We start from the raw sequence: 14,489 nt of genomic DNA on the forward strand, positions 1-14,489 counted from the left end.
GGACAGCGGAGCCTAGAAGTTGAGAAATAACAAAAATAAGTTCTATTAGCAGCCACACCAGTACCTCTAGCAGACAACGTCATGCCTTCCGGTCCTTTTTTTTTGTTTTTTTTACAACTCAAGAAAATTTTCATAAGATTTTAGAAGGTCACACAATGTCAAAGTAAACCAATAATAATTATCAGGAATAATCAGCACTCCACTGTTGATGGTCCCAGCTATAACAGGTAAGAGCAGTCCCACAAGGAAAGGAAGAGGTAGTGATGTAATATGTACCTGACACGCCACCTGCACCAGGAAGACCAGCTCCTTCGACTCACAGCCGTTTCTGCTCACTTCATTCTGCTCCTCGGTTAGTGTGAGCTGTAGACAAAATAATACTGTGAAAAACCCGGCAGAATATAACACCACTAATAGAACCAGAACATGAAATTACTCATAAATATATAGTTATAAACACTGAGAACTAGGTAACAGCATGTCGTTTATTAATTAGCGGCACACATTTATGATGCATTGCAAAATGTACAATTGTAGAACAGTGTAAAAATGTGTGACTTTTAAATGAATGCAGTAAATGAAGCTGCACATCCCCGGGGGGATTTGGTCTTATATTTCATATTTCATCAGCTGTTTATTCAGCATTACTGTATACATGAAGACATCAGAAGAAGTAGAAGTGACATCTCCGTGGCTCTGTCTTAACATGCCAGAGAGAGAGAAGAACGGTCTCATCACATACTGTGCGCTCTATTAAACTCTCCACCAGAATCCAACACTACATGACAAACAGGCCATTGACATAACTCAAACTTGCTGCACTTAGACCCATATAGAGCCAGCTAAATGAGAGGCAATGCCATCACTGGAAGCACTGTGGTGATGGGGGCTCACAGTAATGATGAAAGCTTAAAAAGGCAGTTTGCTTAATGGTCTTTTTCATAAACTGTTATAGATTTAAAACAACGCCACCGAGCAGAACCTGCAAAAGAATAGGTCTTATACTCACCATTCCCACCATCCACTCCCCCAAACATGTACCATGGTACTTTACACTGGCCCATATGCCACTATGGAGTCCTTTAGCGACATATGCAGGAGCAGCTACAGTGTACAGTAGGGGACCAGGTATTTGGCACATCTAAAATTGTGTTAGATGTGGGCAGGCTGCTGCTCTGAAAGAAGAAGTAGTGAAGATCAGCAGTGGGGCAGGTGAGTTATAAAAAGTCTTCTTCTTGCAAGTTCTGCATTGGGACATTTTTTTTCAACCAAGTAACAGTAACTCATTTCTAGAGAGCTGCAGTGTCAATGTCATTCAAGGTTTCCACCAGAGACCTTTCATGGCAACTTCTCAGTCTAGGCTTTTTTTTTGGGCTTTACTGGGCGAGGTTAGAAGACCCATGGGGCTGTTAACGATGAACCAAAATGAACGATCTTGGGAAATAAAATGATCCAGCAGGTTAGAAAAACTGTACCCGGTCACTTGTACCAGGACTGTCTACCTATGGCTGCCTTCAACCGCCACTGCCCTAAACAGGAGCGCTCCAAGAGACATTTTGAGATAGTTGTATTGTTCTCGCACATCTCTCTAATGTCTGCGATTAGTTTTACACAATTACAGATGATAGAGAAAACAGGAACATCAAACAGTCATTATGTGCCTATCTGTATGGCTTTGAAGCCAACAATGGATAGCAAAAGTTTAGTCGTGTTTTTTATTGATAGTTTCCCATGATTACCACTTATCTCCATCTTTTTATTGATTTTCAATGAGCAGAACAAAAAACAAAACAAAAAAAAAAACAATTAAATATATATGGGTCTTACATGGTAACAATGTGATCCCGCGGGGACCTCATTTTAGTTATGTCATACATAAACAGCAAGCATAAAGAATAGATTGTGGTTATTTGTACATCAGCACAGTTCACTGGGTCACTGGATACTGCAGTTAACATTGGTACATGATGGCATAACATCTGATATACTCATTGTGTACAGCTGGCACCCACTTGAGAGTTATTTTGCGCAGATTCTACTAAGAGACCTCAGAAGCAGAGGAGGGATCCGCCAGCCATTTAGACCAGACTTTGTCATACTTGATGGGGCAGCCTCTATTGGTGTATGTATACAGAGGTAAACAATTGTTGATGAGTTGTTTCAACAGGGAGAGAGGAGGGGGGGGGGTTGTTTTGTGCCAACTAAGGGCTATGTCTTTGCGGGCATAAACCAGTAGGAGTCCCATCAGTGTGCGTCCCGCCACCGTAGGAATTAGTTGTTCTATCAGGCCTAGTATGCCGATTGCCATTGATGGTTGTAGTGGCACAGAGGTTATTTGTGACTCATCTCCATCTTTACCTATCCCTTACTGTCAAGGGGCAAAGTGTAATTTTGCTGCATTGTCAAGCAGACTGCGATGTCCAATAATATCCACCAAATCATCGATAAAGCACAGGGCATGCTGGTCAACATGACTATGACATGAAGTACAGTAATCATCTGACTGCTCAGAGCCACAATATAGATCCACCCTGCCTCATGTATATAGAGCATTGTACATTCCTGGCAGAATATGGGGCATCCAGCAAGATTCTCTTAGCAGGCCCCACAATTTCCTTAGAAAGTGGTCTTAAGCACAAATCCATTACATTCAATGAAGGTTTTAAGCATGGGCATTATGACATGGCAACAGAATTTTCACTTTTATGTATTACAACATAGATTTCTATACATGCATCATAATTTCATCACAACAGCATTATTGGCACTAAAACGTGCAGAATATCTCCACTGATGCAATTATGGTTCACTTGAAGTTTAAGAGCTCAGGTCAAAATGTAATGTTCAGGTATTACCAAAATGTAATCACAAACACACCCCCCCCCCCCCCCTCCCCACTCTACATTAAGTCTCTGCATTTTTATTTTTTTTACCTCGTTACTGTAGTGAGAAAGGGAACTTTTACTGCTCCCTGTGACATCATCACCAGGATTGTAAAATTTCTGTAGGAACAGCTGCTTTGGAGCTCAATTCCTATTAAAATAGGCACGCCACCAGTACTACATCTCTCAAGAGCCTTTTCCCCCACACAGTGTGTGGACAGACTTGAGCGTGAATATGGCAACATTTTGTGCTAGGAAATAAAATATATATATGCAAGTGAAAAATGAAAGTGAGGGGCAGGTTGATAGACAGTTCTGTAGTCCAGCAGGACAGACAACTTTGGTTGAGATTTCATTTCAGTAAAGGCACTGTTATGAGAAGTTAGGAGCACCCTGGGTTTCTGGTAGATTACCAGGTATTTTTAAAGGGCTAAAACAAGGGCAAATTGCAAAGATGTACTAAATAGGTTCTTACATAGACCATCGCCTGTGGAAAGGAATTCCACATCCTTGCCGCTCTTACAGTAAAGAACTTTATACGTAGTTTAAGGTTAAACCTCTTTTCTTCTCATTTTAATGAGTGGCCACGTGTCTTGCGAAAAAGTTTTATCCCTATTGTGGGGTCACCAGCACGGTATTTGTATATTGAAATCATATCCCCTCTCAAGCGTCTCTTCTCCAGAGAGAATAAGTTCAGTGTTCGCAACCTTTCCTCATAACTAATATCCTCCAGACCCTTTATTAGCTTTGTTGCCCTTCTCTGTACTCACTCCAGTTCCAGTACATCCTTCCTGAGGACTGGTGCCCAGAACTGGACAGCATACTCCAGGTGCGGCCGGACCAGAGTCTTGTAGAGCGGGAGAATTATCGTTTTATCCCTGGAGTTGATCCCCTTTTTAATGCATGCTGATATTCTGTTTGCTTTGTTAGCCGCAGCTTGGCATTGCATGCCATTGCTGAGCTTATCATCTACTACAGGGATATGCAATTAGCGGACCTCCATGCCAAGTCCCATCATGCCTCTGGGTGTTATGCTTGTGGCTGTCAGAGTCTCGCTATGCCTCATGGGAAATGTAGTTCTGCAACAGCTGGAAGTCCGCTAATTGCATATCCCTGATCTACTAGGACACCAAGGTCCTTTTCCATCCTAGATTCCCCCAGAGTTTCTCCCCCCAGTGTATAGATTGCATTCATATTTTTGCCACCCAAATGCATTATTTTACATTTTTGTACATTGAACGTCATTTGCCATGTAGTTCCCCACCCCATTAATTTGTTCAGATCTTTTTGCAAGGTTTCCACATCCTGTGGAGAAGTTATTGCCCTGCTTAGCTTAGTATCGTCCACAAATACAGAGATTGAACTGTTTACCCCATCCTCCAGGTCGTTTATGAACAAATTAAATAGGATTGGTCCCAGCACAGAACCCTGGGGGACCCCACTACCCACCAGTGATGGTTCTGAGTACTGCCCATTTATCCCCACCCTCTGAACTCGGCCTTGTTTTTTTTTTTTTTTTTTAAACTTGCCCGGACATATGCATTAAGGCGGAGGTTAAAAGGAAGCAACCTATTTAGTCACTTTTCGTATATGAAAAATCAGATTCTTTCACTGTGTTAAAGTGGTTGTAAACCCTTACAAATCACTTTGACCTACAGGTAAGCCTAGATTAAGGCTTACCTGTAGGTCCAAGAAATATCTCCTAAACCTACACGGTTTAGGAGATATTTGCCAAAAGACAGGAACTGCTGTCTATGGAGCATGTGCCCTGAGCGCGCCGCTGTTAACGGCGATATGCCGCGAGTGGCGGCTCCCGTGCGCATGCGCAGGAGTGATGTCATCGCGGCTCCGTCGAATGACAGCACCGGAGCAGCGAGACCCACCAAGAAGATGGAGGCTCCGTACACAAGGGGACAGCAGTGACTTCGCTGGCTCCTGTGTCAGGTAAGTGACACATAATGGACTACTATGCGATGCATAGTAGTTCATTATGCTTTACCTTTGCAGGGAATCAAAGAGGAAGTAAACCTATCAGGGTTTACTTCCTCTTTAAATACATATTGAAATATCACATAAAGTATAAATGTCAATGGCAAAAATAAATAAGTAATAAAGAATTTGTGTAACAAAAATTTTATAATTTCTATGCCTCAAATACAGTTTAGTAAAATTTTAAAAAGTCAGAAAAAAAGTACCAATTCACAATATTCTCAGTTCTAATATGGGTTCTAAAGAAAAATGAAAATCTGGAGCAACAGATCAATGTGCATGATCAACTTTGAATAATGCCACTATAATCCACGTACACATTGGAGGAGAGTCACCGAAAGATCACTTCAGAGGCTCCAGGCACTGACCCACAGCTCTCCGTTACATGTAGAAAAGCAGGGTAAGCAAGAGAAAATCAATTCCAATGGTCGGTGAGTGTTGAGGCAATAGGATAGGAACTGCCAGCAGCTGGTGTAACCACAGTGTCTATGCTGTGCTTAGGCACTAGTGAATGGAGATTCTTTCGGGTAACAGGGTAGTGTCTACAGCAACAGTAGATACTCCCCCATCACCTGAAAGAATCACCACTCACTAGTGCCTGAGCATACTGTAGACCCCTGGTGCCTAAACAGTAGCCCGAAGGCCACATGTGGTCTTTTGGTACTTGTCATGTGGCCCTTTGCAGACTCCAGCAGTCAGTAGTGAAAGCATTAATTTGTAAAATAGTCTATAATAGCATAGATCTCTATCAGTTTCCAGTTGCCTGTTCCTAGTCTCTCACTATTTTCTATAATGGATCTGCAGTCTCCCACCAATCCCCTGTTGCATATCTGCAGTCTCTTCTAGTATGTATGAAGTCTCTGACAGTCTTCTGTCATATACCAAATATAATGCGTGGCCCTTTGGAGCTCTCAAGGGCCACAGTTGAGGCCATCTGCCCCTTGCAAGTTGACACCCACTGCTTTAGGCACTACTCTGTCTCCATTTACTAGCCCCTGAGTCGACTTTTGGAAGTGATCCTCTCAGCTGCTCACTCAGCTTTGACACAGGCCACGGAGAGCTGCAAGTCAGTGCATGGAGCCTGCAGAGTGATCTTTCTGTGACTCACCCTTAATTGTAATTGGATTATAGTAGTATTCAAAGTTGATCATGCACATCGATCTGATGCATTTGGATTTCTCTTTTCCATACTGACTATGTTTTAGGATCGGGTGGTCCAAACTTTTGAAACAAATGATCAGTTTACTGTCCTTCAGACTTTAAGAGGGCTGGACTGTAAACAGAAGAAAATTGGCCTGGCATCAGTGGGATTAAACAGTACCCCCTCTTTGATATTAGAGGGAGAAATGGTGCCCCGTTTTTGGCGTCAGTGTGTCGTATCAGTGGGAGTACTGGTACCCGAGCGGGCTGGATATAGGCAAGCAAAGGGCCGCAGTTTGGAGAACACGGTTTTAGATGAATATGTCCCAGTCTATCACCTGACGACCTTGGGTTGCTGGATTTATGTTAATTAAAGTCTTATACCTGTATTTTCCTAACAGCGCCAGTTACGGCTTTTATTCTTTTTTTCTTAAAGGGTAAATAGTGAATGCTTTGGCAATTCTATGCACCTTATCTTGTATGGTCAGCTCATGCCCTAATTCTAGAATTTTGCACATACATCCTTCCTCAGCTTGTACATCAGCTGAGAAATAAGGAAAAACGGCCTAGGAGTATTATTAGGGCTACTAATTTAGGAGGTCAGTTAAGGCTGGAAGACTGCAGTATATTAATGCACGTCATCAACAGAGCAAGGACAAGCCTCTGGCCTCCATTACTGCAGGTGCAAGGAGTCCTGAAGGACGGCCTTGATCTTAATGAGGAAGCCACATCTTATGCAACGTGTCTCCTCTGACTAGCGGGCAAATCCTCGGAATAACGTTTGGAAAACAAGAAAAAGCACTGCTATGAATTCTAAATAAAACCCAGAGGAGAAGACCATAACACAACATCCACAGAATATCTAATAATATTTATGAAGTTAAAGAGGGTGCCATCATATATGCCTCACAGAGAACGCATATGTGCGTACCACAATGTATATTCCCAAAAATCCACATCCAATCTAAATACAAAAAGGATAGATCTAACCAGAAATTGATTGCTGCCACTGATGTATAGAAATGAAAGAGAAACAATAAAATTTTGACCCTGTACACACTGGAGAACTAATCACATTTTGGCCCTATGCATTCAGGAGGACCAATTCTTTTTGGCGCTGTACACACAGGAGGACCAATAACATTTTGGCCCCGTACAGGGCGACAATCACATTTTGGCCCTGTACAGGGCGACAATCACATTTTGGCCCCGTACAGGGCGACAATCACATTTTGGCCCCGTACAGGGCGACAATCACATTTTGGCCCCGTACAGGGCGACAATCACATTTTGGCCCCGTACAGGGCGACAATTACATTTTGGGCCTGTACACTCAGGGGAACAATTCACATTTGGATCTGTACTCAAACACACTTGGCACACATTACTCGCCACCACGTACTCACTATCTGTAAAGGCAGAATGGCTTAATAAGTAAATTGTGAAATGAGGCTGAGCTGCAGATGTTGTTCTCCTTAATGCACCTCTTCAGTCAGAAAAGCACTGAAATGGGGGCAGAAAAAGTTCCTTCCATCAAACAATGTGTACAGTGGCCATAATTACTAACCGAGGATAGAAGAATCTAATTGGAATCGCATTTGTTACTGTGACCGTCACAAACAACTCCCCCTAGTTTTATGTCTGACCCACCATGAACACCTATGGATTACACCAGTGACTGTACCCAAGCAAATACAGTAAAACCTTGGATTTCAAGCATAATTCATTCTAGAAACATGCTTGTATATCAAAGCAAATTTCCCCATAAGAAATAATGGAAACTCAAACGATTCATTCTACAACCATTTATTCATAGGTCCTTCAGTTTATGGTCCGTATAAAAAGATTATAACAATGTGACCTGGTTGTGTAACCATAAAATGCCCATCCACAAATGGAAGCCTCCACAAGGGGATTAGAAGCAAAATCCAGCAGGAGCTACAGAGTATAAAAGAGAAGAGAGGCGCCTCTAAGTGTAGTAATATGTTGCTAAATGTTGTACCTTCATTAAATGTAATCATATTGCTACACTTAGTGACGGCTCTCTTATATTTTATACTCAGCTGTGACATGACGATACTTGTATATCAAGTCAAAATTTATTTAAAACCCGAGCTTGTCTTGCAAAACGCTCCCAAACCAAGGTTTTTCTGTACTAATATTCCCATGACTCCATCAATCTGCTCACTGGAGAGGTCACAATTCAAACTGATAAGTATAGGAACATTGCAGAGGCTGTACCCCCACACTCACCAGGAGAGTGGACAGATACATATTGTGATCTCTGTGCAGTGCAAAATGGACAATCACTATGAACCCATTTTGAAATTCCTTTTCTTCGGGATGGAAATAAATGTAATTAGACTGCTTCAATTGTTCAGTCGCAGATGTTATCCAGATGCAGATAGTTCTCTATTCTTTATCAGCAGGGGAGGGGCTATTTCCCCCAAGTTTCTGCTTATGTAGGGAAAGTCATGTTTCCAGATGCCCACCTTTACACTGTATGGACCATGTGACACCTCCAGAAGATACATGGATGTGATGTGAACTACTGTATATATGTATGCTAATATACGGGATCGTGCTTGTTGGTGAGAAGGTTTGCCTATCTTGTCTAAATAAGCCTCTTAACCTGTAGGTGAAGCTCACACAGAGGTCTGAGCAGATAATGACCCCCCATCCTCACCAAGTGTGTAAAGTGAACATTTATCATGTGATGTTGGTGGACTTTGAAGTAAGAAAAAAACAGACTTGGATTCTCACTATCCTGCAGTGACAGACCTCACACAATGACAAGCCAACGTGTGGTTTACATGAATTGGATGTTGCATATTCGCACAGCTGCTGAGAGTGACATACAACAGCCGCAGAGGATCTGTCCCTTCCTGGAAAAACAAGGAGGGTTCAATGTGCAGCTCTCTGGCCAACAAAAACTTCCAGATCATAGCCGGGGGGGGGGGGGGGATAGAGAGCAATATGGCTGAACACATACAATAATGCAGCCCTGTATGTCAAAATGTACAGTCGTGTTCAAAATAATGACACAAATATACATTTTCACAAAGTCTGCTGCCTCCGTTTTTATGATGGCAATTTGCATATACAGTGAGGGCAAAAGTATTTGATCCCCTGCTGATTTTGTACGTTTGCCCACTGACAAAGAAATGATCAGTCTATAATTTTAATGGTAGGTTTATTTTAACAGTGGGAGACAGAATAATAATACAAATCCAGAAAAACATTTCAAAAACGTTATAAATTGATTTGCATTTTAATGAGTGAAATAAGTATTTTATCCCCAATCAAATCAGCAAGATTTCTGTCTCCCGGGTGTCTTCTAAACAGGAAATGAGCTTAGGAGCACTTTCTTAAAGGGAGTGCTCCTAATCTCAGCTTGATACCTGTATAAAAGACACCTGTCCACAGAAGCAATCAATCAGATTCCAATCTCTCCACCATGGCCAAAACCAAAGAGTTCACCAAGGATGTCGGGGACAAGATTGTAGACCTACACAAGGCTGGAATGGGCTACAAGACCATCCCCAACCAACTTATTGAGAAGGCGACAGCAGTTGATGTGATTATTCGCAAATGAAAAAAACAAAAAAAAAACAAAAACAAACACAAAATAACTGTCGATCTCCCTTGGTCTGGGGCTCCATGCAACTTCTCACCTCGTAGAGTTTCAATGATCATGAGAATGGTTAGAAATCAGCCGGAGAACTGGGTGAAAGTATTGTGGTCAGATGAGACTAAAATCAAGCTCTTTGGCATTAACTCAACTCGCTGTGTTTGGAAGAGAAGGAATTCTGCCTATGACCCCAAGAACACCATCCCCACCATCAAACATGGAGGTGAAAACTTTATGCTTTGGGGGTATTTTTCTGCTAAGGGGACAGGACAAATTCACTGCATCAAAGTGATGATGGACAGGGCCATGTACCCTCAAATCTTGGTTGAGAACCTCCTTCCCTCAGCCAGGGCATTAAAAATGGGTCATGGATGGGTATTCCAGCATGACATGGACTTAAAACACATGGTCCAGGCAACAAACAAGTGGCTCAAGAAGAAGTGCATTAAGGTCCTGGGTGGCCTAGCCAGTCTCCAGACCTTAATCCCATAGAAAATATGCCGAAGGTTTGAATTACCAAATGTCAGCCTCGAAACCTTATTGACTTGGAGAGGATCTGCAAAGAGAAGTGGGAAAAAATCCCTCCTGAGATGTGTACAAATCTGGTGAACAACTACAAGAAAAGTTTGACCGGGTCAAATACTTATTTCACTCATTAAAATGCAAATCAATTCATAACTTTTTGGAATGAATTTTTCTGGATTTTTTTGTTGTTGTTCTGTCTCTCACGGTTAAAATAAACATACCAATAAATTTAGACTGATTATTTTTTTCTCAGTAGGCAAATGTACAAAATAAGCAGGGGTTCAAATACTTTTTTCCCTCACTGTACTCCAGAATGTTATGAAGAGTGATCAGATGAATTGCAATTAATTGCAAAGTCCCTCTTTGCCATGAAAATTAATTTAATCCCATAAAAAACATTTCCACTGCATTTGTGAAGAAGGCTTCGGGGTGCCAAAGAAAGTCCAGCTTCGGGATCGGGGCACCACCAGTGCAGGGCTTGCTCAGGAATGACAGCAGGCAGGTGTGAGTGCATCTGCATGCACAGTGAGGCGAAGATTTTTAGAGGATGGATTGGTGTCAAGAAGGGCAGAAAGAAACCCACTCCTCTCCAGGAAAATTATCAGGAACAGACCGATATTCTGTAAAAGGTACAGGGATTGGACTGCTGAGGACTGGGGTGAAGTAATTTTCTCTGATAAACACCCTTTTCGATTGTTTGTGGCGTCCTGAAAAAACCTTGTCCAGAGAAGAAAAGGTGAGCGCTACCATCAGTCCTGTGTCATGCCAACAGTAAAGCATCCTGAGACCATTCATGTGTGTGGTTGCTTCTCAGTCAAGGGAGTACCGTATATACTCGAGTATAAGCCGAGATTTTCAGCCTCTTTTTTGAGGCTGAAAGTGCCCCCCTCGGCTTATACTCGAGTCATCGCTGTCTGCCCGCTCGATCAGCGTGTCGAGCAGACAGACAGCGGCCATTCTGATTCAAAAGCCGCGCCTCCGGCTCCCCCTTCGCCTGTGATAGGCGGAACACTGAATTTCCCAGCAGCCTGTGTTCCGCCTATCACGGACTTCGTATCATCCTCGTACTACGGACGAGGATGATACGATGTACGTGATAGGCGGAACACAGGCTGCTGGGAAATTCAGTGTTCCGCCTATCACAGGCGAAGGCGGCGGCGCAGCTTTTGAATTTTACAATGGCCACCGACGAACGAAGAGGGCACGGGACGGAGGCAAGGCACAGGACGGCACGGCACGGGACGGGACGGGACGGGACCGGAGGCAAGGCATGGCGGCGAGGCACGGCGGCGAGGCACGGCGGCGAGGCACGGAGGCAAGGAGGCTCGGCACGGGACGGAGGCTCGGGACAAAGGCTCAGGACACAGGTAGGCTGGACACACACACACACACACACACACACACACACACACACACACACACACACACACACGGATACACACACACACAGGGATGGATGGATGGATGGAGACACACACACACAGGGATGGATGGACGGACACACAGGGATGGACGGACACACAGGGATGGACGGACACACAGGGATGGACGGACACACACACAGGGATGGACAGGCATGTCTTACCCTCGGCTTATACACGAGTCAATAAGTTTGCCAGTTTTTTTGGGGGTAAATTGGGGGCCTCGGCTTATATTCGGGTCGGCCTATACTCGAGTATATACGGTAATAATAATTTTGCCTAAGAACAGAGGTACGAAGGAAGAATGGTACAAAAACATCCTTGGAGTGCAACTTATTCCAACCATCCAAGTACAGTTTGGTGACGAACAATGCTTTTCTAGCATGATGGAGCACCTTGCCATAAGGCAAAAGTGATAACCAAGTGACTTGGGGAACAAAACATTGAAATTATGGATCCATGGCCAGGAAACGTCCCAGATCTGAATCCTATTGAGAACTTGTGGTCAATCAAGTGACAGGTGAGTAAAAAAAAAACACAAATTCTGACAAACGCCAAGCATTGATTATGCAAGAAAGGACTGCCCTCGGGATGTGGCCCAGAAATTGATTGACAGCTTGCCAGGGTGAATTGTAGAGGTTTTTAAAAAGAAGGGTCAACACTGCAAATATTGACTACATAAACTTCATGTAATTGTCAATAAAAACCATTGATACTTATTTTAATCATACTTCAGTATACCATAGTAACATCGGACAAAAAGATCTAAAAACACTGACGCAGCAACCTTTGTGAAAATTCAAATTTGTGTAATTCTCAAAATGTTGGGCCACGGCTGTATGGAAATGACAAGCAGTGACATTAGCATCACCCATAGTACCATGTTAGAATTTTTCATTTTCTAATCATGATTTCTATATTCCTGTGATGGAAACCAGCCTTAGATCAGACTCATATCCAGTAACGTCATTACAACTTCTTAAAGTGACTGTAAAGTCTTGTTTATTTTTCCTATAAAAAATTACAAACATGTTATACTAACCTGCTCTGTTGCAGTGGTTTTGCACAGAGCAGCCTGGATCCTCCTCTTTTCAGGTCCCTCTTCTGTGCTCCTGGCCCCTCCATCCTGTTGAGTGCCCCCACAGCAAGCAGCTTGCTATGGGAGCACCTGAGCAGAGTCACAGCTCCCTCTGTCCATTCAGACACGGAGCCCCAAACTGGCCCTGCCCCCTCTCTCCGCTGATTGGCTAGCTGAATTTGATTGACAACAGTGGGAGCCAATGGCGCCGCTGCTGTGTCCCAGCCAATCAGGAAGGAGGATCTGGACGGTGGAGACACTCATGGACATCGCTGGACAGAGAGGGATGTCAGGTAAGTGTTAGGGGGGCTACTGTGCAAAGAAGGTTTCTTTATCTTAATGCTTAGAATGCATTAAGATAAAAAACTTTCTGACTTTACAACCACTTTAATGCCCATCTTTCACTTCATAGGAGTCTTAGTTATTTGGTAGCTGTATGTACAGATGCAAGTATTTCACAATTAAACTACCTGTAGACTGCACTGATGAATACACACTGGACAGAGCAGAGGCGGGTTAGGATGTACCCTGTAATACTCAGACATAGGACCACGAGTAGGCAGACAACTTGGTGAGAAAAAAGATGCAATGTCTCCAGCATTGGTGACGTTTCACCTTTGTTTCTGGTTCTGGCATGGCACCATCCATAGCATGCATCAACACGGTCAAGTACCGAAAGGAGTGCAGCTTCTATATGGACTTTATATAGAGCTTCTCAAGGTGTGAGAGCCATGCTATTTCCAGATCAGATATTCCTATCTTCCTCCTCTCACACGGTTTTCACATCTCTGATAATTAGTTGGTGTTGCTGCCATCCTCGTGTTTGAGTCACTCAGCTACTAATACATCTCAATTACCTATTAGCATCACTCTGGTTATAGAATATGTCCTAGATTGTAAGCCCTAACAAGCAGGGGTTTCTGAGTCCTGTATAATAAGGTTATATATAAATGTGTCCTTTTCAGAACGATGGTCCAGCAAAGGGTTATGAAACCCGAATGTCAATTCAGATGCACATCATGAATCCTTAAAAAAAAAAAAAAAGAAGAGGTAGTGCTGTTCATATGACTGCTCATAGAGGTGAAGATACACAACTCACACTAGGCACACTTCACACTCCCCTTGTAATATACATTTTTCCCAGAATGCCACAATGAGAGACTGTAAGCAGACATCACTAGCACAAAATCAGACCCGAGTCCAGTTGTCATGTTTACTGAAAGCTAAAACCTGACTGGTTGCCACCGGTGATGGCGACACTTTTCCCTTCCTCCATAGTTTAGCTAGAGCTAGTCATGGTTTTCAGTGAGTGTCTTAAGTGGATTACAGCAGATAAGGGATGTCCTTAAAGTTGCAGAACTGCCTGTGGAAATCCCGAGTGCGGAGTTTAACCTTTTATCTGCTGAATGGAGGAGCCAGAGAATCTGGATGTAACCACAAGAGAAATTTCCCCCCAGTCTGGTTCTGTAATGCACACCATGACAGCCATTGGTCAGCAGCATCCTATACATGGGAAAACTCCCAGCACATGCCAAGTCTTTGGTGCTCATCCCCAGACTGATTTGTACATCTTGCCTGGAGAACAAATCTGTCACAACTGCCATGTGAAGTGTAAAGGAATTCCAGCCTGCCTCTGAGGAGATTGGCATCCCATCCCTTCTATTGATTTGTTTCTTCCCTCTGGTATTAGGAGGACAAAGCTGATTAGGTCAGAGCCATAAACCAATAAAAGCTTCCTTGCTCTGGCCTTGTAAGCAGGTACCTGGCACAGCTGCTGGTCGGTGTACTGACATTCCAATTTGCTGCCTCTTTATCATCACTAT

At 43.2% G+C, this 14,489-nt stretch overlaps 1 protein-coding gene across 8 annotated transcripts in view; it reads right to left on the bottom strand.

The window, feature by feature from the left end:
- Positions 1-14,489, bottom strand: part of ARHGAP32 (Rho GTPase activating protein 32) — a 445,777-nt gene that overhangs the window by 97,162 nt on the left and 334,126 nt on the right. For all 8 annotated transcript variants that reach the window (XM_077457864.1, XM_077457863.1, XM_077457860.1 and 5 more), the window contains one exon: positions 277-363. In XM_077457864.1, coding sequence (XP_077313990.1) covers positions 277-363 — 87 coding nt within the window. The remainder of the gene's footprint in view (positions 1-276; positions 364-14,489) is intronic.

Source organism: Lithobates pipiens, unplaced genomic scaffold (genome assembly GCF_037356315.1).
Source record: "Lithobates pipiens isolate NorthernLeopardFrog02 unplaced genomic scaffold, aLitPip1_a1.2 Scaffold_27, whole genome shotgun sequence".
Lineage (NCBI taxonomy): Eukaryota > Metazoa > Chordata > Amphibia > Anura > Ranidae > Lithobates > Lithobates pipiens.